The following is a 23,218-nucleotide window of genomic DNA, read 5'->3' as shown; positions in this document are numbered from 1 at the left end:
CATCATGAAGTGACTCTGCTCTTACAGGGAATGTTCTCTGCCCTCATCCACCCACTGGATCACAAGGATATCCTAAGCATTTCCCCCTGACTTTGCACACTGCCTCTTGCAGCTCAGAGTGTTTCCTCTTTTCTTCTGTTTACATCACAGCAATCTCAGGAACTCACTCCCCAGAAACAAACTCCTTTGTGGAGTTTGCTCCATGCCTCCCAAAGTTTTATCAGCCAAAGGAGCAGCATGCCGGTATTTTCTTATAATCAAGAGATGGGTAATTGGGGATCCCTGGAAGCAGGGGATCCCCAGCTATCTAACAAGTCCCAAGTTTGGAAGGTTTGACCACCAGTCAGCTCCACCCCAAACCCTAGCCTCAGGGACAGGAATAACAGGGAAAGATGGCACTGGACCCTGAAAAGAAAAAAGGAAATGGCAAAAATCCCACTTTGGACATGTCTTTTTATTTGGGGGACTAAATCGGGGGGGGGGGGTCAAGGGAATAGGAGAAACTAAAGGCACCGCTTCACTTCTGCCTCTTAAGTCATTTATCAGTGTCCACAGACCCCGCAAGCGTCTCTTCCTGAGTGAGGGATATCAGGGCTTACGAGGAAGAGCTGACACAGGGTGACCACAGCCCCACCGAGGGGGAGAAGGCGAGGCTGGGGAAGGCAATGAGAGAAGCCGCGTAAGGCACAGACCAAGGCTGCTTTCTCTCAGCAAGTCTGCCGGCCTACGTCACGGCCTTCCGTTAAGCATCCACTTGACGCCGGGGAAGTGAAATAGCACAGACCTGGCACCAGAAAGGACAAATGTGGCACCCACTGCTCCTTTTAAGGACTGGCTGGAGGAGCTGCAGGCCCCAAGGCAGGAGGTGATGCAAACACATCAGTACCTTTGTGGGAGGGGGAGGGAGAACTCTTTCAGGCCTGCCTCCTTCTTTTTTTTTTTTTTTTTTTTTTTTGCGGGCCTCTCACCGCTGTGGCCTCTCCCGTTGCGGAGCACAGGCTCCGGACGCGCAGGCCCAACGGCCATGGCTCACGGGCCCAGCCGCTCCGTGGCATTCGGGATCCTCCCAGACCGGGGCACGAACCCGTGTCCCCTGCATCGGCAGGCGGACTCGCAACCACTGCGCCACCAGGGAAGCCCCATTGTTGGCTATTCTTGAAGGTTGCAGGAGAGCTTGCCCAGGAGAGCTTGTTAAGAAGGAGGCAGGGGATTCCCTGGTGGCGCAGTGGTTGAGAGTCCGCCTGCCGAGGCAGGGGACACGGGTTCGTGCCCCGGTCCGGGAAGATCCCACATGCCGCAGAGCGGCTGGGCCCGTGAGCCATGGCTGCTGAGCCTGCGCGTCCGGAGCCGCAACGGGAGAGGCCACAACAGTGAGAGGCCCGCGTACCGGAAAAAAAAAAAAAGGAATAACCAACAATGAAGGCTTTTTAAACTCTAGGGACACAGTGTTTCCTCTTCCCTCAGCAGGGCAGCTGGCTTCAACCAAGAAAGAGGGTCAAAAGTCACCTTTGGATAACCATCTGTTCAAACCGTAATACCCTAACCCCAAGTTACTGAATCAGAGGGAAAGGCTGGGCCAGTGCTTTTCACATTCCAGCGTGCATCTGACACCCGCAAGGCTGGTTAACACAGTGCAGAGCTCCTCCTCCCGAATTTCTCATTCGGTCGGTATGGGATGGGGCCTCAGACATGGCGTTTCTAACAAGTTCCCAGGTCATGCTGATGCTGATGGTCTGGGCACTGGTGTAATGTTTACTCCCTGCCCCTTCACATTCCTTTCCATGCATCATTTTTGCCCAAAGGGACAGTCCCTCCCTTGAAAATATATTAATTACCTCATGTGAATATACTGTTCTTTTATTCCCAAGATCTCGAAGCCCTGTCACACCTATTAGCTCCATTTGCTCTCATGAATTCCCATTTGGTTAGGAGGAAAGAGAGAAGGCACGGGCGATAACCCATGCCATCGTTGAGTCCGTAGGCTGCCTGGCTTCCAGTTCAGGGGTCCCTCCGAAGAGCACACTGCCTCCCCAACCCAGATCCTCGTGATATGTGAGCTGCCTACAGCTCAGAGACTGGCTGCCGTGACTCAGCACTGCCCAGACTACTAGCAGGGAGCTGAAGGGACAGGTGGCCTCCAGGACAAGGTGGGAGGAGACCTCAACTCATCCTCTGAACATGGAGGTAGCAGAGAGAGGTAGAGGTAAAAGGAAATCCTTGGTAACCAGCAACTGCTTTTTTGGACAAGTTGGTTTGGGGACTTTTGAGGCTCACTTCATATACTGTAGGCAATAAATAAATAGTTCTTGAAATAATGGTAGTGGTTTACAGAAAATGCTCTAAGGAAGGTTAGAATCTTACTGCTGATTAACTGATGAGCTATTGTAAAAACAGATTACTGAAGTTAAGGAAACAGGAAAGTAACAAGGGTAGATTCTTGTGGGCATGACTGTAAATTCCTTGAGGGCAAGAACTGTATGGTAATTTTCTGGTCCCATAGGAGCAGCTTAACAAATGTTTATAGAATGGAATGCGGCACAGGGAAGCTGGTTTGGCTCTGGTGCTCCTTACTGACCAGGTGGCTCAAGGACACTGTGTGCCACTGGGAGCCATGGCTGTTTCTGCGCTTAGGACAGACAGCCTGGTAGAGGCTGGGAGTGTGGTTAAAAAAAAGATTTCGTCTTTGTATTTTTAAATTAGCTACTGGAGGGAACAAAGAGCATAACACAGGTTTTCTGGCAGCAGAAACCTACATGTTATGTCAGCAAGTAAAACAGATGCGACCCAAAAACTGTTGATAGAGCAGATATTTTTATAGCTCAAATTGGCCACAGGGCCAGGACAAAGGGGACAATGAATGGGTTACATATTCTCTGTTGCCTCCTTGAAGCACCACATGGAATACAGCTGTGGACTCCTGGCGCCTGGCAAGAACAGGCAGGCCAAGCCCAAGCCCCGCAACCTGGCAGTGAAGAAACCGCAGCCAGAACGGCCAGTGCAGCTGTGATCTAGCAATTCACCTCCCTGAACCAAGATTCTCGCCTGTGGCTACACAAGTGGATCATGACAGTGACACCACGATGACTCTAGGGCCAATGCTATCCAACGCAGTGATGAACCAGGTGATCAACAGTGCCAGGCACTGAGCTTTGTGCTGGTCCTCTGAAACGAGCAAGGCCACTGTGGTCCCTCCCTCCATCCAGGGAGAACAACAAAATGTACAGCTGTGGCCCTTTTGTTACTGCGTTGCAATTCCAGAAATACCACCATTCTCTGCAGACAGGAAGGGGAGGGCAATTATTATCCCTTTTAAATAGCTGTGGTAGCCCTAAAGCTCGGGACGTGACCTTTCAGTTCCCCTTAAAGAAACATGTAGAAACAAGTAGATGCTCTCCACTCAGCATTTCAAAACAGGATATAAATACTCAACGAAAGAACACACTATCTTAGGATTCCCTAGTGAAAACCAAAAAACAAGGTAGACAGAAAAAATTCCAAAGCTGTGGTATCATATGTGTAGAAATCTCGAGCTGTTAGGAAGAAAAATATTTCTTATGCCGGAAACTTCACAGAAACACTTCCTCAGCACAGTGGGGGAAAGAAATGATACCCACACAAGCCCAGTCTAAATGGCTTAGCAAACTCCTCACCCCTCACCCTCCAGAACTACGCTTTCAAAAGAGGATTATTTCATCAAATGCAGGCTGTCGAGAAATAAACGCACACAGTCACTTCTAACATAAACACCTAGAAATGATCCAGGTAGTCCCAGTGCAAAGCAGTTAAAGGAAAATAATCCCCCTTTGCCCAGACCTCTCCTTCCCAGCTCAAAACCTGATGGACAATTTTGCAGCTAATTTCTAACCCTTGAAAATAAAGCTATTCCAACCGCTGCTCCCTGCCACCAGGCCCTGTTCCGGTGGAACAGTGACCTTCGCACTGGCCAGCAGGCTCCTGCTGCACACACACACTGCTGTATGTGCCCAGCGTGTGAAGCCGTGTGCAACTGCAGAAGCCACATGTCCCCGTCTACAGAAAGGAGGGGCTGGCTTGAAGAACTTTGGAAACTCACTCCCCTTCTGCTCTGCCTTACCAAGCCCTCTCACAGAAAGCCATTGTGTAGGCTCAAGAGGGAAATAAAAGAAGGGTGGACTTTTTCCATGCTCCCCTGCGGACCACAAGGTGATGGAAAAGCACAGCAGCCACCCCCCAACAGCTCCTGAGAAGTACAGGCCTCAGGGGGCCCCACCGACACTGGCTTCTCACTCTCACTCGGGTTCGCACTGGGCAACATTGTCTAATAATGAGCTGAGCTCAATTGCTTGCTGTGTATTTTGCAGCACAACTAATCCCTTGTATTTGTGCTTTCCACCCACATGTCTTTTATTGTTTGCTCTAGGGAAGAAAAAGCCTCACCTTTGAAGCAACCTACACCTTCTCTCTGCCCCGTGGCTCTCTCACCTCCTCCACTGTAGACAAAGCTCTGTCCAACCACTGCAGACACATCCACTTGTCTCCCCCAGTATTAGCACTTCTTGGGCTTTCTGGGGGCCAGTGGTTTAAAGGCGAGAACAGCGATGCTATATGGCGGCTGACCCTCACCTCAGCTCAGCTCTCAGCCAGCTCAATGTTTATAATAATTCTCAATCTGTGTGCTTACTGGTCCCTCAGCTCCCTCAGCTGGGCAGCTGCTCAGAGTCCTTTAAAGGCAGAACTTTTCCCAACCGTTTTAAGGTTGGCAAAAGGTAGCTGAGCTAGATATCACTGTTCTTCCAACCCCGTGATTCCTTCCCGAATAAGATGGATTCCTGCCACCCTTCAATTTGGTCAAACCATCAGGCACAGAGAACGTTAGAGCAATTGCTTTTTCCTCTTACACCTTATTCATTACCACCTGTCCACCACACCTTAGACTATTACCTCTACTCCTTCCCCAAGAAGCATGAAAAGAGAAATGATCGACTTACACAGGCTGACGTAGAGTTCTTAGAATGTATTTTTGTTCACCTGAAAAATAAAACTTTTAAAAAATATACAGGACTTTTTGAGTACAGGTATATCTTAAATGGCTGGATTATAAATAATGTCTCTGGTCACACTCACAGCTAGAGCTGGAGCTAATGTCCCAATTCCAGTGAAGGCGTCAGAGAGTCAGGAGACCAGCAGCTGGACCCACGAGTGGTTTCTCTAGACTCTGATCCATCCCAACGTGGATTAAACAGTCCAGAATGCAGGGGTCAGGATGGGGACAGGGGATTGGACTCCCAGATGTTCTCTTGCAAGTTCAAAGGATTCTTGGAATAAGAGATCGATTTACAAATTATTAAAATATAGGACTAAAAATTCACACAGTAAATATAAATTACAGGCTATTATTTAAGTTATAAAGTGGCATTTTATGTTTCTTCCCCCAGGCCCTCACCAAAAATTTAAAAAGGCCTCAGGGCTTCCTAATGACCGAAGTGCTCAGAAATCTCCTTCAACCAAGACACCTTGGGGGTGCAACCAGCCTGCCCCTATAGGCTATGATAGCTCAGCTGCTATTACCTTGCCCACACCAGGACATGGCTTAAAGCAAGGCTGCTGTCCTGTAAACTTGGATCAGAGCTAACTGGAGTGTAAGCCAGAAAACAGGAGAGACAAATTGTTTCAGGACTCAGGTGGATAAGTTGTTGTTGTTGTCATTGTTTTAAAGTGCCTCATTTCCCAAAAAGGAAACACGAAAGGGTTTGATATCTTGTCACTACCCACACTCAACTGCCTAAAAGCAAGTGGCGGAAGGAAACGGAATCCAAATTGAGGATGTATAATTCTTGCTGCCCCAGAGCTAGCTCTACATATGTTATTTCACTCGATGTTTCTCATCTCAATAAAAGTACAGGCTGCATATAAGTAGAGCTTATCAGGAGAGGTAAAGACAAGCCAATTTAACCTTCCTACGGCTGGTCTATTATCTGGCTATCCAAACACAATCCTGAGGTTGAAGCCCACCTTTCGGCCTTTTGCGTTCCACAGTACAACTCATAACCAGAGGGTGTGCTCAAAGCTCTGGTTTCACAACGGATTTCGTCCTAATCACAGGGCTACACTGTCACTACAGGCTCAGGGAAGAGGGAAGGTGAAGGTGATTACTGGAACAAGACCAGATCTTATAGAGCAGGGAAAAAAAAACCACTCGTGAGCCACTCTACTTACAAAAGCTTGCTCTTCCTAAAAGAACTCTGTGAGAAGGCCAAGGGGTGAAGCACAGAGGCATTGCTTTTTCCCTTCCTTCTTCTCTGGCCCATATCCAGATACTTAGGGCTGCAACAGAAAGCCTCTTAGGTGGGGTGACTAAGGTGGGAAGAGGAGAGCAGGGGAGCAGTACATTCCCCACCCTCCCTGAACTCCTTCTACTTCTCCAAAGGTTTTCCATTGTCCTTTCAACAAGTTTAAGAATGATTATACTTTCGTCTTGTCTAACCCTAATGTGTCATAAATCTATCTTTCTGAAACAGGAGGGGGAAAAGGGGAAAGAGTGGGTAATGAAAAAAGTGTTTGTGCCCTTCTGGCTAGCTGCACTTTGGGGGCCAGCAAATAGCCCTTGCTTAGCCCCATCCATCAGTCAGTAGCTACCCAGGGTGTAGGAGGATACATGTAGTTTATATGTAATTATAGCTTCTAGTGCATATGTCAACAACTATATACAGGGATCTATAAATTAAATGCATCTGTGGCCACTGCAACTAGGTTGACGTACCTGAGCTCCACTACTTTTGGTGCCCTCCTCCTTGCGAGAGCTTCGGCTTATTAAAGAAGAGCCCCTACAGCTCCCTCCTTCCCCTGAGTCTTGGGGGAAAGCCCGAGTCACCCCTCCACGTAAGATACCGAAGAGCTAGCGGCGCAGAAGGGTTCGGTGCTGGGATCTCCCCACCGCTCCCCCCATCCCCCTTATGGCTCAGGGCCCTGGCGCAGCACGGTCCTAGGAAGACAAAACACCGAACCCCCGGAGAATCGTGGTCCCTTGGCTGAAGATCCGACTTCAGGCCCCTCGCCCCTGCGGCGAGCGCGCGATCTTCGGGAGAAGGGAGGCGTTCACTCCCGCGGGGGTCACTCCCGCGGGCTCCCCGCCCGGTCCTGCTGCAAAGTCCTGCCTCCGGGCTTGGGGAGGATGGTTTCCGGCCACCCCTGGCACGGAGGGGTTCAACGACTCCCGGGCGCCGCCGCCGCTTCCTTCTCGTCCTCCTCGGCCCCCTGCGGCTGTTCCAGCGGCCCGGCCAGGGGTCTGTCGGCAGAAGGCTCAGGAGACATGGGCCGCGCCGCCTGCAGCGGGGGCGCGTCGCGCGGCGCCTCGCGGCGGGACGACCCCGTGGTGTTGGGCCCCGCCGCAGCCGCCGCCCCTGAAGTCCCGGACGGGCCGGTGGCGTTGGAGCCGCCGGGGGGCGGGCCGGCGGCTCCTCCCGAGGTCCCGGCGCCCACCGGCTGCCAGATGAGGCTGTAGTAGACGGCGAGCACGATGGCGGCCAGCGACACCGAGAGCACGTAAGCGAACACGGTGGCGAGTCGAACCCACTTCTTGTTGGTCTTGGCCGCCATCTTCGCCTTCTTGTCCCCGGTGTAGGTGGCCGGCTTGCCCCGCTCGGCCGGGGCCGCGTCGCGCTCCTTCATGGGAGGGCCCCGGCCTTTGCCCCGGTGCTCCACGGCCCCGGCTGGAGGGGGCCTGGCGGCCTGCAAGGACTGGGCAAGGGGCGGCCCGGTGCCCTCGGTTCCCGGACACTCGGCTCTCCGCCGCCGCTCCTCACGCCGCCAGCCTGCAGCCCGCCACCGTGTCGCTGCAGCCGCCGCCGGGGCCTGGACCAGTCACCGCCGCCAGCGCCGCCGCCGCCGCCGGCCCGTCAGCTGCTTCCCCGCCGCCGCCACAGCCACAGCCGCCACAGTCGCCCGGCTCCGAGTCCCCATCCGCCGCCGCCGCCGCCTGCCCGGCCGCCGGCCGCCCGGTCTCCAGTGGCCGCGCGGACAGCGCTCTCTTCTCCTGCCCGGCTCCCCCGCCTCTCGCGCCGGCAACAAGGGGCGGGAGAGGGCGCTGCTGGGGGCTGCCTCTTAAAAGGGCGACGGCGGGGTCCGGAAGTACCGCACGGGGAGGCGGTCTGCAGGCGGGCGCCGCGAGCCCCGCCGGGACGCCCCGTTAAGAGAGAGTTAACGGAGGCTGGCTCTTAAAAGGGCAACGTCGCCGCAGCCCCTTACGGGCTGGCGCGGCGACGGTGGGAGCCCGGGGCGCTTCTTTAAAAGGGGAACGGCGCCGTTTGGGGCGGAGTGGTGAACTGGAATGGGGGCGGGGAGGGGCGGTCGGAGCGCAGAGCTGTCAACTCTGGCGCCTCCCCTCTGTGTCCGGACTGTCCGAAGTGACAGGTGGTATAGCAGCAACGGCTTCCGCTCCCAGGCCCCAGGCCTCAGTTTACCCCCAGAAGTGGGAGTGATTTCACGTTGGTGCTCTCGACTCGCGCCCCGTTCCACGTACCCGCCGGGCGGGGCTTTGAGACCCCTTTACACCTAGCGAGTCTGGACCATGTCGTCTGGCGTAGGCAGCCAAGGAAGCTGGAGCGTGCACTGTGGTTACAGCTGGTCGCGCCCGTTCCCAGCCCTTACCCCCCACCCGCCGCCGGATCCCGCCTGTGCTTCAGGCTCTCCCGATTCTCTGTCCTCGGAGATCCCCGAGTCGGCTGCCCAGACCTTCCAGAGCTTTCGGGACAGTACAAGTGCTGAGCTGTTTCTCCTCCCACCTTAGTCCTGAAGTTTGCAACAGGTCCCAGGTCCCGCTTTGGGGGGATTCCGACTCCCGGGTTTGGGCTTGATTCATGGACTCAAGAGGCTGCCCTTGAACCGGTGGAGCGGCTTACAGTACAGGGCTTTTGCCTTCTCTGATCCTCTCCGGGTCTCAGAGCCTGGGCGGCTGTTGCCCTGCCATCCTTCCCAAGTGAGGCTTGTCGTCCCTCGTTTAGGTGCTGACGAACTCCTCCAAGCTCGGGCTCTCAGTAGCCGCTTACCCTGTGCCTTCCCCCTCCTTCAGCCCTCCTCTCTTTTGGCTTCTCTCCTCCCCATTCCCTGTCTATGAGGTTTTCTAGAATTTCTGGTTCTCTCCTCCCTGAGTTCTACTTCCTGTGTTCCCACAGCTGGGTGTGTGGACCTCCTGGGTATCTCAGTGGGTGTGGGAGACTGCCTTGGTGGGGGGGAGAGAGCCCAATTAGGTCGGTCCTAATTGGGTTCTGTGGGCGAACCACCCCTCCTGACTCCTGGCTTCAGACTGTGTGGGGCTGGACCATCTCTGCCTTTTCCATTTCCCCTCCTCCACAGGAACTCTTAGCTTCCAGACACCATGCCCCCCGATGAAGAAGCCCCACCCCATCACTGCTGCCCTGCCTCCCCCACTGCACAGAAGTCAAGTGGCTACCAGAGCTGAGTGTGTTGATCAGGGCTGGAACTCCAGGCCCATAGCCCAGCCCCTGACTCCTGAAGCTCAGGTGCGAGTCTGCCACTAGCAATGGCCAACTGGATGCTTATTTCCAAGAACAGGCTGCCTTTTTACTTTCTGAGAGATTTTAAGGACATTGAAAGTTTGGAGTGCGTATTGCCTTCTGGAGTCTGATGGGGAAAAGACAACCACTCCTTCCCCAACCTGCTGCCAGGGTGGCCAGAGCCTGTCTAGCAGGGCGACCTGTTAAGTCAAAATCCCTGAATTGCCTCTGGATGTTGAACTCTCTCTCCACCTTACTCTCTGGCCTTCCTGGCAGGACTGATCATACCAGCTGTACCAAGGTGAATTATTCTTAAAAGATTCCAGGTGAGGCCAACCCAAAGCCTCCTTCCACCTGCTTCCTTGAATGCACTCTGAATTTCTTCTGTTGCAAATTAAACTTCTTTCTTCTTGCTTGGCTCCCAGCGGAGTAGGAAAACAGCCTGTCACTTTTTTCAATACTGAAGAATAGATATACTTGAAGCCCCTATTCAATTCCTCTCACCCTATTCTTCTCCAAACTTAACAGTGCCAGATTCTTTAACCTGTCATCAATAAGCCGTATTTATTATCTGGATTTACATAGTGTCTTTTACCCTAGGAACTCAAAATGCTTTCAGATATAATTGAGGCTGTTCTCCCTGGTGCCTGAGCCATTAAGAAACCATTAGTGTATTCCTGTTGCAGGCAACTAAACGGCCCCCTGGTGGCCTGAAAGTGAATGTGCTTCTCTAAGTGCCTCTCCGGGACTAAGGGTAGGCAGAGTCAGAGCAGAGAATCAAGGCAGCTTGGGGATAGAATGGGCCCAAAAGGTCCTCTTTTGTAAATACCCTCATGGACCCTAGAACCTTCCCCACAGCATCCCTATGGAGCACTCTCCAGCGTTAGCTAAAAGACCCTCCATGTTGGTGTACGTTATTGTCTGCTCCCTAAGGCAGCCCTTTCAGGCTTCGGAAAGTTCTGACCAATTGTAACAGCAGCAGTTCTGACCAATTGTAACAGCATCCACACCTTTATTATGTGCTAGGCACCATGCTAAGCACTTACATTCCTTGTCTCATTTGTCTTACAACAATCTATCAGGTAGTTACTATTTATCTTTATTTTAGAGATGAAGAAATTGCCTCAAAAAAGTTCAGTAGGGCTTCCCTGGTGGCGCAGCGGTTGAGAGTCCGCCTGCCGATGCAGGGGACGTGGGTTCGTGCCCTGGTCCGTGCCCACATGCCGCGGAGCGGCTAGGCCCGTGAGCCATGGCCGCTGAGGCTGTGCGTCCGGAGCCTGTGCTCCGCAACGGGAGAGACCACACAGTGAGAGGCCCGCGTATCGCAAAAAAAAAAAAAAAAAAAAAAAAAGTTCAGTAACTTGCCCAAGGTCACATAGCTAGATAGAATTCAAACCTCAGTCTTTATGACTCTAGAGCATTAGATACCGATCCCTGTTCTACTCTGCCTCACTGGCAGAGCTGAACTTTGTCTCTGTAGTGGATATTGGGAATACCACGCACATCACCCTCAGGATGGAGGTTCTCATTCCTCCAGCTGCTAGGAATGTTGGCTACTAATGGCTCACAGCTTGCCACTGTCCCTGAGAATTGCCCTCAGGCACCAAAGGAAGCTGTAACTCTCTCTTGGCCTACAAGACCAATAAATAGGGCCAAGTTGCAACACAACCCAGCCAGAGATGTGCAGGGTTCCTGCTAGGGAAGGAGGAGGGCTCTATCCCCAAGGAGCTGCGGAAGTAGCTAGTATGTACTGGCAGGAGCAGGAGAGGATGTATTGGCTGGATCGAGGGGGAGGTGAATACTAAGTTGAATGAGGGGGAGTTTATTGATATGGGAACACTCTCCCATGAAACAGGATTTAACATCCTGACAAGGATCCTGGGAGACAGGCTCACCAAGTGAAATGGAAATACCAGAAGTACCATGGCAGAAGATGGAAGAAGGGTTCAAAACGCTCAGAGAAGTGGGCATGCTCTAGTGGGTATTCTATGTAAGATCAGAAACCCACTTAAGTTCTGCAGGAGGGCCCAGAGGATACTCTGGTTATCAAAGCCAAGAGGAGTGCATTGGTGAGAAGCTGAGTTTTGGCTATCCTACGCAGGCCAGGGCTGACAGCAAGAGGCCAAAACAGAACTGGCTCCCTAATAGCAATGGGGATGTTAGGACTGCAAAATGATAGAAGCCAGAGATTGGCATACTATTGTAATAAGCAGCAAGTCGCAGTGTCAGGGGGAGGGTCCTGACAGTAGAGCTATGCAGATGGTTAAAAGGTCATAGCACCTCTGGGGCAAATTAGTGGGAAGAGTGCCTTTTTTTTCACATTTTCGCAAGTCACTTAAATGTGGCTTTATAGACAACAGCTGGATCCTCATATCTGCTTTGGGTGGCAATATGTTGTTTTGGTTAAAATATGTGAAGAAAATCCAGTCTCATGAATATATGTATTAACAGTTGGAAAAGAGAGGAGCATTTTAATAGACTTTTCAGCTAACTGTGGGCATTTTCCTTTGATACTACACCAAAATTCAACAAGGAGTATTTTCTTAAATGGTAGTTGTAATGTAGAATATGAAACTATGTCAGTGAACTTTTTGTACTCAATCATATTAAAATCTATTGATCTACCTTGCATTCTGAACAGCTCTTCTACCTATGCATGATTTTGTAACATCCTTTGGTCATTTGGAAAATATTGGTTCATTGAATTATACAGATCTTTCAAATATTGATACAATTCATTATACAATACTAAAAATCATATTTGTTAGTATCATCAGGAAAAGTTTTAAGTATTGGGAATCTGTCAAGTTCATGATAGTGCATACAAGTTTCCTAAAATTCTAATTTTCATTTGAAAGCTCAAATTGTATCATTGGCAAAAAATACTATCAGTTGCTTTCCTCAAAGTCACAGGCCTACTTGGTTTGAATCTGAGAAAATACCTGCCAGATAACCAAGTCTGAATGACCATAGTTTACCTGTCAGTTATTTTGTCGAGTGAAAAAAATGGCTAGTTTAGCTCATACTCAATTGCACAATTGCTTTTTCTTGAGAGAACCATTATATTTCTGGGTGCAGTACGGTACTTTCTAATTAATTACAGAGAATATTAAAAAGACATGTTTTTAAGGGTTATGATTTAATAAAATTTAACAAATTTTAAATTTTGTTAAATTCATTAAGGACATTCTTAAGTGAAACTGACTCCTCCCTTTCTTCCTCCCTCCCTTCCTCCCTTTGTTCCTTCCTTCCTTCCTACCTTCCTGCCTTCCTGCCTTCCTGCCTTCCTGCCTTCCCCTTTCCTCCCTCCCTCTGTCCTGTCTTTCTTTTTTCTTTTTCCTTCCTTCTTTTTTTACAATGAACTACCAGAACAGTTTAGTGCCACTGCCTTGGTTTGATAAGGTGCCAGAAATTTTATCCAACATTGTGTTTGCACCATCAGTGCAAATGTCAACACAGTTTAAAAGGCATATAATGTCTTAGTATTATTATGCAAAGATTTGACATTGTGAAATACCTGAAATGGTCTCAGGGCCCCCCAGCGATCTGCAGACCACACACAGAATTGCTGAGCTGTACAATGAAAAGAAATCAGGAATGAAAGATCAGGAGGTTGGTGACAGTTGCTCAAATAAAAAGTCACGATACCTTGTCTGGTTTCCAGACCTGACTCAATTTTCAGATCTAGAACACTTTTTTTTTTTAATTTACTTACTTTATTTTTATGTATTTTTGGCTGCGTTGGGTCTTTATTGCTGTGCATGAGCTTTCTCTAGTTGCAGCGAGTGGGGGCTACTCTTTTTTTTTTGCGGTACGCGGGCCTCTCACTGTTGTGGCCTCTCCCGTTGCGGAGCACAGGCTCAGGACGCGCAGGCTCAGCAGCCATGGCTCACGGGCCCAGCCGCTCCGCGGCATGTGGGATCTTCCCGGACCGGGGCACGAACCTGTGTCCCCTGCATCAGCAGGCGGACTCTCAACCACTGCGCCACCAGGGAAGCCCCGGGGGCTACTCTTCATTGCGGTGCGCTGGCTTCTCATTATGGTGGCTTCTCTTGCTGTGGAGCATGGGCTCCAGGCACATGGGCTTCAGCAGTTGTGGCACGCAGGCTCAGTAGTTGTGGCTCATGGGCTGTAGAGCACAGGCTCAGTAGTTGTGGTGCACGGGCTTAGTTGCTCCGCGGCATGTGGAATCTTCCCGGACCAGGGCTCAAACCCGTGTCCCCTGCATTGGCAAGTGGCAGATCCAGAACCCTTTGACTGAAGGAGAGGTTGGGTCTCCAGGAGGAAGGCTTCTGTAATACTATGGCAATACAGTAATGATTTTCTACTCCTTCCCCAAAGGGACCTATGGCCATTTACTTGGGTAACTGTACAGTGGGGAAAGTGGAATAGCCAAACATTTTAAGGTCATGCCGTGTCTGAGTTGACACTGATATCTGGAGACCTGACTCATCATCATGGCTGCCTGGTCGAGTGGCCCTACATAAAAATATGTACAGGCTCATGGGCTGTAGAAAACGGCTTGATGAGTTGGTTAGAGGCCTAGAAAGGGAAACAGTGGGAAATTGGGAAGAAGAAGAGGCACGTGGATGTATCTACGGGAGTGGATACAAAGTGTGAAGATCTATACATTGCATGTTAATGTCCACCCGAGAGCATCCACCATGGAGGAGAGGCTAAATAGCCACGTAGATAGAATGACTTGGCCAGTTGACATTAGCCAGCCTCTGTCATCTACCACTTGTGCTGGCCCAACTGGCACATGGAAAAGTGGTCATGTTGCCACAGATGGAGGCTACACATAGGCATATAGTGTATGGCGGCAGGGGTGCACCCAGCAGAATGGGCTCCCGCTCACCAAGGCTGCCAAATCTCCAACCTACCAACATCTGATGGTACTTGGTAACAAGGTGACTACATTGCACCTGTTCTAATCGGGAAGGCTCGATGATTCATCTTGACTTGAATCAGCATGTATTCTGGACGGCTTTTTCTTTCCTGCTAAAGGCCTCAACCAGCACCACTCTCTGAGAGCTTAAAGAGTGTTTGATTCACAGATATGGGATCTCACATAACATTACGTCAGACCAAAAGTCCCACTTTACAGCAAAAGAATGGGCACACGGTCGTAGAATCTTCTGGGCCTATCACATTCATCGCTATCCACTGGTGAATAGAGCTGATAGAGTGAAAGAAAAGCCTTTCAAAGGTGCAGCTGAAGCACTGTTTTAGAGATGATGGGACACCGTGCTCCAGGATGAAGTATGTACCCTATTCAATAACTATAATATGGTGCTATGACCAACAGGTAGAATATAAAAGCCTAATAAACAAGGGGTTGAAGTAGGAATAACCCCACTCACCATCTCTCCCAGTGATCCTCTGGGGGGGACTCATGGTTCCTATTCCTACAGTTCTAGGATCTCTGGGTTTAGAGAATCTAGTTCCCAGAGGTGGAACACTTCCACGAGGGCACAGAAAAAGGATCCCATCAACTTTAAGTGTGGCTGCTTCCTGCCTTTTAGATTCCTTGTACCAAGACACCAGCAGGCAAAAAAAAAAAAAAAAAAAAAAAGAGTCGCTTCCTGCCAGGGGTACTTGACCCTGATCCTTGGGAAGAGATAGGGCTGCTGCTATATAATGGGGTCAGGGAAGAAGATGTTTGGCACCCAGGCGATCCTCTAGGGTGTCTCTTGGTACTCCCTTGCCCAATTTTGATAGTAAGTGGACAAATTCAGCAGCATGGCTTGAAAAGGGCATGGTGGTTAGGAGCTCAGACTCCTTGGGGAATGAGGATCTGAGTCACCCCACCAGGTAAGCCACCTAGACCAGGAGAGGTATAAGCTGAAGGTAAAGAGAATCTAGAATGGGTAATGGAGGGATGCTGAATATCAGTGTGACACCAAGACAAGCTTCAGTAGTGAGGGCTAAGTTCAACCTACTTACCTTCCTATAAGTTTCTCAGAGGAAACAACCACTAGAATTCTGGAGGGGCTATTCCCAGGCAGAGGGTGCTTACCATATGATGCAAAGAGTTCCAGGCTGTGCAAAGGGGGTACTGTCATGGTTGCTATGGTGCACCACCCAGATCCTGCCTCTGGGACCAAGAAGCTTATCCCCAAGTTGCTAGGAGTATTGGCTGCTGAACGCTCACAGCTGAGTCTCTCCCTGGGCATTTCCGTCAGCTTTCAAAGGGAGCTGCCTTGCCTGACTTCATGAGGGATAATCTGCCTAGTCCATGTGCCGGGTGGGGGTGGGGCGTTCAACTTCAGTTGGGGCAGCTCTGGTGTCATCCCAACCCCCGAGCTCCCTGTGGAGGCGTCCTTTGTTGTGACTGCATCCTTGATCAATTTCTTCCTCTGCTCAGTCTTGATTCCTTCACTCCCTCAGATGTGTTGTTTCTGAGAGCACTTCCCAATAAACTTCCCACAAGAAGCAAATCTCTGTTTCATAACGTTTCATGAGAAACCTGACCTAAGACAGTCACCTCAGTCACCTAAGATTCCAACCTTTAGGACCCACGTGAACAAGTCTTATCCATTTGAAGGTGGACCGCCGGACCACCTTTATGTCCATGCTGTGGTTCCCTCCACCAGCCCTCACAGAATGTCAGGTGCATCCTACATCCTGGCCACCTTCCACCAAACGCCCTCCAGCTTGTGCATTTCCCCATGATAAAGCCACCGAGACCGAAGTCCCCGAGTGCATTAGATGTGGTCTGACACGCCAAGAATGAGAATGCGACTGACTCCTCCTTGGTTCTAGAGCCCTGGCTGCACACTGGAACCAAGACTGAAGCTCTTTGGAAATCCAAACACCTCACTTCCTTCCCCTCTCCCCACCTACCCATCCCAGGTCCTGAATCAGAGGGTCTGGGAACAGCAAGGAGCATCCAGTGTTACCAGAGCTTCCCAGGCGATTCTGATTGATATCAAGATGGACAGTCACTGGGCTCAGTACTCCGCTTTAATTCAGCAGCCTAAGAGTCTGTCCGTTTCTTTGGCAGCCTTCTCGTTTGACTCATATGAAGCTGGCTGTCGGTGAAAACCCTCAGTTTTATTCACACATGCTTCTGCTAAGCCGCTACTTCCCCACCCTGTCCTTGTACAGTCGGTGCCTTGGAGCCAAGCCCGGATCTCTCAGTTAAGCCCTGTTCATTTTACCTTGTGAAGTTCAGGCTGTTGCTCCAGCAGGTTAGGATGTTTTGGGATCCTGAGTCTGTCTCTCAACACCTCCCCTATCCTCACTGGCTTCCTGCTATTCACAAAGTTGAGGGGCCGGTTCACTGTGGCTTTGCCCAGGTCCTGATAAACAGATGGACCAGGACGGGAGTAAGGAGGGAAGCGATCAATCAATTCTGAGGGCACTCCTTATGTGCAATGCACACCTGGAGAAGGATGCTGTCTAACTTATTTCCATCACACTTATGAAAATGGGTCCATTTCACAGACAGATAAACAGAGGCAGAGAAGACGAGTAATGTGTCCAAGAACACCCGGTAGGGGGAAGAGCCGATCCTTTTCCTGCCATCTTCAGCTCTCATCTCTAGGTTTGTCATCTCTCAGAGAAAGTGACAAGGCTGGTCCTTCTGATGGGACAGAGATTTTTAGAGCTGGAAGGAATCTTGGAAATGATCAAAAACTTAACAGATCAGGGAGCTCAGGTAACTTGCCAAGATCTCACAGCTAAACTTTGCTCTGGTTGAGAGTAAAATCTAGGTCTCTTGAGGACGGATCCAGTGTTCCCCTAGTTACACCTCCAGGTAAGTTTGATCCAAAATGATACTTCAAAGGGAAACACATATGGGACTGATTCTTTTCCACTTCTAAGTCCAGGATGGTTCCTTCTATGATTCTAGGAGGGGTTGGCATGGGAGGACAGGCAACGTCTTCCTCCTGGGTTTCTGCAGAGAACTCTTGATCGCCTGTCCTTTTCCCCTAAGGGATTACAGCCTCAGCACCTGCTACCCAGCCTTGTCCTTGCCTGCATTCACACTCAGCTCTCAGCATGCAGAGGGTGGCTGGATCTGGAGCTGCAGCTGAACATACAGCCGGACTGATGGACACCTCCTGGTCTTCACTGTCACGCCCGCCTCATCAGCTGTGATGGTGTGGAGGTGGTGGGAGGTTGGCGTTTGCCCGTGATGTGACTTCACGAGTTCAGGCTGCTTGGGGGACAGCCTGCTTCAGGAGCACCCCTAGTTCAGCCTGCCCTGGGAAGGTGGGTCCAGGCCCTGATCCACACAAACTGCTGGAAAAAACCCCACAAAAAACCCAAAGAGCAAGTCAGTGAAGATAGTTGTGGAAAGAATAGCAATATACACCGAGGAGGAAGTAATAAGAAACTGCTTTTCTCCTGTCAGCGTCTGCTAACAAGTAATAATAATATTGAGCTCATGTGCAGGCTGGGTATTAAGTACTTTACATCCATTATATTATTTAATTCTTATAGAGTCCTGTGAGGCATAATTATCCCCATCTTACAGGTAAGAAAGTTGAGGCACGGGACCGTTACAAGATAAACCAGCTAATAAGTGGCTGGGTTCATAGAGTAGTGAGCCCAGCCTGGCTCCCTGTGCCCGACTAGGAAACAGATCTTTGAGGATGCAACATCTGAGCCAATCTTCATTCCAGAAGTAAACTAGCCACTGGCCTAAGACACTCAACAGGCCTCCGGGCTTCTGAACCCCACTGCTGGCATCAGGTAAGAAACCCACCTCATTTGACTCTCTTGTTTGTCTGGTAACTGGGCCACCCAAAGATCTGAGTTCAACTTCCACCGCTAAACTTCTCTGAAGAACAGGTTGAGAAACCAAAAAGCAAGAGGTGCCAAGTGAGCAAGTGACTTCGGGACCTGCCCCCGGGGCTCCAGGCCACCAGTATCTCCCTGGGAGACAGCACGACCTTCTTGGCCCAAAGCTCGGACATGCCAAACTCTCCAGCATACCCATCTTCACAACTGATCCAGACCCAGCGGCAACTTCCCTAAGGGTCTGCCTTCGGGGTTCCCAGCCTTTCCCCAGGAGGCACGTGCTCTCCAGTGCGCCCAGCAGGGGGCATCCTCGCCCTTCACCTTCTGCCTCGGGGGTGGGGGGGGGGGATGAGATTGGCAGACTGTCTGAGGCGCCCTCTTTTCAGCTCAGCCCAGGAGCCAGTCTCCCAAACTGTGTGTTCATGTGATCTCTCTGATTTTCTCTGTATCCAGTCTACCATTATTTACACAATATTTTTGTCAATTCACATTTAAAAAAACCTAAATGTATTTTTAAAAGAAAAATATCCCTGTTGGATGAAGGTTTTCCCAGCTCCCTTTGCTGCTTGGATTTCTTGCATTCTGAGGGCTGCTTTGCAGGATGTGGGCAGGCGAGGACAGACGAAGCTACAGTTGGGGGTCTCAAGAACAGGGTCCAGGCAGTGTCATCACTGGGTAAAGATGGGTGAGGCTTTATTCTGTGGATTCAGAGCCTCAAACTTCAAAGCCGGAGATAGAAAGGGTAAAAGAGTAAAGAGCCCTGAAATCCTTGCCTTCCTTGTGGCGCCCCCAATCCTGTGAAATGAGAGCGCCTCCACCTACCCCATCCCCATGCTGAGGGAGAGAGAGGGGATTGTCTTTCCAGGCCCAAAGTAGAGAGAAGGCTGCAGGGTGGACCAGAGGGAGGAATTGGGTACAGGAGCAGGGCCGGCTGCAGGTGACAGGTGCAGGGGCTTTGGGAAGGGACAGGGATTTCCCTTGCAAAATGCATTCAAACAGACAGAGAGGGAACCTGATCCCAGGAAGGGAATCGGAAGAGCAGGAGATGCCAGGGGGGCCCCCAGAGGGGTCCAAGGCTGGAGGGATGAGGGAGGAGAGATGAGAGACAGCAGGGCTTGGAGGGAGGGGAGGGCGGCTGAGTCCTGAGGGCACAGGGCATGGCAGCATGGAGGATTCCCAAGCTGTTTCCACAGGTTCAGTCAGGCCTTGCTCCAGGATCCACCCCAGTGGTCTTAGAATCATTTTTCCAGGGCTTATTTTTGTGCTAGGAACCCCCTCAGCTCCAACCCCTAGAGGCCCCCATCCTCCTGCCTTGGGCCGGACTGGCCATCAGAGGCAGTTCTAGGGCCTGGGTGAGGGTCCCGTTGTTGTCAGGGGGTGGCACAAATGTCCACGGTGGGACCTGGAACAGAAAGCCGGGCCCTGAGAGGGGAAGGAAGTCCGGGGCAGAGCTCTCGGCTCCCCCAGCTGGGTTAAGAAGGGTGATGAGAGCAGATTAGGCAAGAGGAAGTGGGCTAGGCTGGACTGGGCTGTGACTGAGCTCCCGGGCCGGGCCCTGGGCCGGAGCAGAGTTAGGGCCATAAGCCCTGAGCAGCACCGCAAGCTGAGGCCCCTGAGAGCAGCCCTCCAGCCCCAAGCATTCTCTCCCACAGGCCCCGGCACAGGGCAGAGGAGGGAGCCTGGCAGGACAGCAAGGTGGAGGCTGGTGGCTGAGGGGTGCTTGAAGCAGCGGTGTGTGGAGTGGCGGCTGGTCAGTGAGGTTTCAGGCCTCGTCCAGGTCCGGAAGGCCAAGAGGAGGGAGTCACGTGTGATGCGGGTGAGGGGCACGATTGCCTCACTTGCACCTCATTTTCATGGGGAGGAAGCACCGAGAAGGAGGGGCTGGGTGTTCAGCAAACTTTGCTTATTCAAAATGCTCAGTCCCAGCTGGACCCTGCTTCTCCCTCAACTCCCACCTCCAGGGTGGTCCCAGGCTCCTCGGCCTCTGAGAGTGACCCCTGTGCTCCGGACCCCACCTCTGTGGGGGTCCCTTCCCCTCGTGAGCTCCTCGCTCGCCCCCCTCAGTGTCCACCTGGGCAGCAGTATCCCCAGCTGGCCCCTTCCCACATCTGACCAGGGATGACCCCTGGGACGGAGAGGCCCCTGCTCGGGGCGGCCAGGCCTCGGGACCTGCTTCTTGAGCAGCACAGAGAAGGAAGCCCTGAGCAGGAAGTGCTGAGGCACCGGGTGAGGGCGGGGGGCTTTGCGGAGGGGAGCCCGGCCTCCCTGGGCAGGAGCAGTGACCACAGCCCCCCACTGCGGGCGGGCGGGACGAGGTTGATTTGAAAGGCAGATGGGCCTCTGGCCGAAGCATTCAGCTCTGCACCCAGCTACTGCCCCCCGCGGGCTGTAAGAGCGCCCAGACTTCCGGACTAGCTGGGGCGGGTGCCATGTGAGCCCAGCTAGTCTCCCCCCAGCCCCGCCCGCCCTCCTTCCTCCCCTCCGTCTGCGCGCTGTGCCTGCCCAGCCTCTCCTAAGACGGACGCTTGGCACTATGTCTCTGCTTAACCCTGTCCTGCAACCCCCCGGGGTGAAGGCCTATCTGAGCCAAGGGGAGCGCTTCATCAGATGGGATGATGTGAGTGGGACTGGGCGGAGGGCTGCAGGGGTGGCGGCCGCCCTGCTTGGGGCTTTGCCGGGGTGGGAGGGGGGCTGGCTTGGTTTATGTCTGCCAGGACTCAGGCGCCTGTGTTGCTTGGCCAGGCAGCTGACACAACTACCCAGATAAACAAACCTGGGCGGGAGGGTGTGTGCCCCCAGTCTGTGTCCCTGGGCTGCTGGGGCTAAGGCTCTGTGTCTGGATGTGGGAAGACGATGGCTGCCTGGGTGGTCATAGGAGGAAATTTCTCTGGGTCTGGGTCTGTCTTTCCCCAAAGCCCCCAAGAAGAGAAGGGTGTGTTGCTCCCAGTCTGGGCAGTGGGAGGAAAGGTGTCCCAGAGCTGAGGCAGGGCCAGCAGCAGAGGTGAGCCAGGCCCCTACTCCCAGCAGACAGCCCATTCCAGCCCCAGACGGACGCCTGGACTGGAATCCTCACCCCTCCCCACCTGGCCCCGGCCCTGTCCCTGGGATGCCCTGCTCTCCCCCAGCTGCTGTGAGGTGGCCACGAAAGGCTCCTGGACCCCAAGGGAGAACTGGAGGCTCTCCTCCCAGGGGCCTGGGAGGGAACGGATAGACTTCTGCTTCCGCCAGCTGCTCTCGGCCTGGCTCCCTGACGCCGGCCCGTCTGCAGGGAAGGGGAAACCACACTTTGCCCTGCACCTCTGTCTCCACTGTGTCTGCTGCTACCCAAACTGGGCCTGCTTCCCAGCCTCTGGTCCTCCCGGAGCCTGAAGATGTGTGTGTTGCCACAGGCCAGGGATTCTCCTGGGCGGGTGAGAGGAACAACTTGGGGCCCCTCCTCCAGGGCGGTAAGACTGCTGGGCTGGCCCAGCGTGAGAGTCAGCACTGGCTGCTCCCAGGAAGGGAACCTGAAGTCTCTGGACTGGCTGCGGGGGGGGGCGGGGGAGGAAGGGCCCTTAGGGCTGGTTCCTCCTCCTTACAGGTGGGATGAGGGGGCTCTGAGTCTGTGAGTTAAGGCTCTCAGGCCTTTGGGGCTGGGCTAGGCTGAGTAATCTGGTTGCCATGGCTATGGGGAGTGGGCCTGTGGTGAGAGACTTTCTGCTTCCCCACGAGTGGTGTGGTCACTGCAGCATGGTGGAGCCACGTCCCAGGAGCCTGTGGAATGAGGGAAGTGGCTCAGAATGAAAAGTGAAGCGGCCTCTCTCCCTTCCTCTGGGAAGTGCGTGTAACCTGACTGGGCAGAGGGTCATCAGGGATGGGGCCGCGCTATGTGGCCTTCTCTGCAAGCCAGCATCTGTGTACCTGGCAGGCCCGCTGCCCTCCCCAAGGCAGGGCACTGCAGGGTCCTGGATCCTGCCTCCCACGAGCAGGAACCTTCCCCGTCACGGGGCACACGCACCTGCCAGACGAGGCTCTGCTCTCAGACTGCCTTTGGCCCTGTAGGCAGATGACCTGGGTACTGGATAAGCACAATGTACAGGATGTAATCAAATCCCAGCTCACTGTCGTGTCCCACAGCCCGTTTCCAATGTATTCTGTGGGAGAAGCTCCCCTATGACCCATGGAAGGAAACTGAGCCCGTCATGAGACGTTCCATTTTCTCCTGGGGAATAGACAAGCCTAGGACACGTTTCCTCACAAAGCCCAGTCTACCTTCAGAAACTAGTTATAACTCAAAACTCCAGTCTTAATTTAGAATGACATCTTCTGCCCCACCTCCAAGAATGGTTTCAGGTGGGCTGCAGGCCCTGCGGAAAGGCCTGTGGGAGGATTCCCTGATCTTCCTCTATGCCCACGAGGGGTGGGGTACAGTGAGGAAGGAGGGAAAGAGGTACCAAAGTTCTTCACGGAGCAGTTGCTATCACGAAGTGGGCCTGGCGGAAGTGTAAGGCTTCTGCTTTCTCTCAGGCGCATTTTTGAGAATCCTTAGGAGACCCTCCCCCTGAGCTGGGGATCCCTTATTTAGGGTCCTCCTGCCATCTCTGTTTCAGGAGCTCACTTCAAATTACTTCTTTAGCCCCGGAGAATCCAGTTACCACCCTCAGCTTCCTGCACCTTCGGCTTTGCCCCTTTCTCCCACAGGCCCACTCTGGACCCAGAAAATACTCACGGGTTCATTGCCCCACAGACCCTGGGGGTTCGGGCTCACCTAGCACACCAGCATCTCTCTCACCCGCTCAGTTTCCTGGGCAGGAGTCAGACCCCAGTTTGTCATGCACCACAACGGCAGGGGTGACAACAGCTCTCCAAGTGCGAGCTTAAGGTGAGGGGTCAGGTACCCCAACCCTCCCTTCGGGGAAGGAAGGGAAGGGAGCTCACAACACAGCTTTCTCCAAAATGAGGTTCCTCACACAGTATTCTCTTTCCCCCCATATCCT

General features: G+C 52.5%; 2 protein-coding genes across 2 annotated transcripts in view; one reads left to right on the top strand and one right to left on the bottom strand.

Moving 5' to 3' along the window:
• Window positions 1-4,878: 4,878 nt before the first annotated feature.
• Window positions 4,879-8,328, bottom strand: INAFM2 (InaF motif containing 2). The gene has a single exon (XM_079911995.1). The coding sequence runs from the start codon at window positions 7,645-7,647 to the stop codon at window positions 7,183-7,185; it is 465 nt and encodes a 154-aa protein (XP_079768121.1). The 5' UTR covers window positions 7,648-8,328; the 3' UTR covers window positions 4,879-7,182.
• A 217-nt stretch (window positions 8,329-8,545) lies between these two features.
• The window catches only part of PLCB2 (phospholipase C beta 2), a gene marked incomplete at its 5' end in the record, with an annotated part of 31,323 nt that continues 16,650 nt past the window's right edge, over window positions 8,546-23,218 (top strand). Inside the window, 2 exons of the mRNA XM_079913587.1 lie at window positions 8,546-8,735; window positions 19,895-20,058. Coding sequence (XP_079769713.1) covers window positions 8,546-8,735; window positions 19,895-20,058 — 354 coding nt within the window. The remainder of the gene's footprint in view (window positions 8,736-19,894; window positions 20,059-23,218) is intronic.

This window comes from Stenella coeruleoalba, assembly GCF_951394435.1.
Source record: "Stenella coeruleoalba genome assembly, chromosome: 2".
Classification (NCBI taxonomy): Eukaryota; Metazoa; Chordata; class Mammalia; order Artiodactyla; family Delphinidae; genus Stenella; species Stenella coeruleoalba.
Note: the sequence above shows the minus strand (reverse complement) of the source record. Positions and strands in the feature narration are given on the sequence as shown.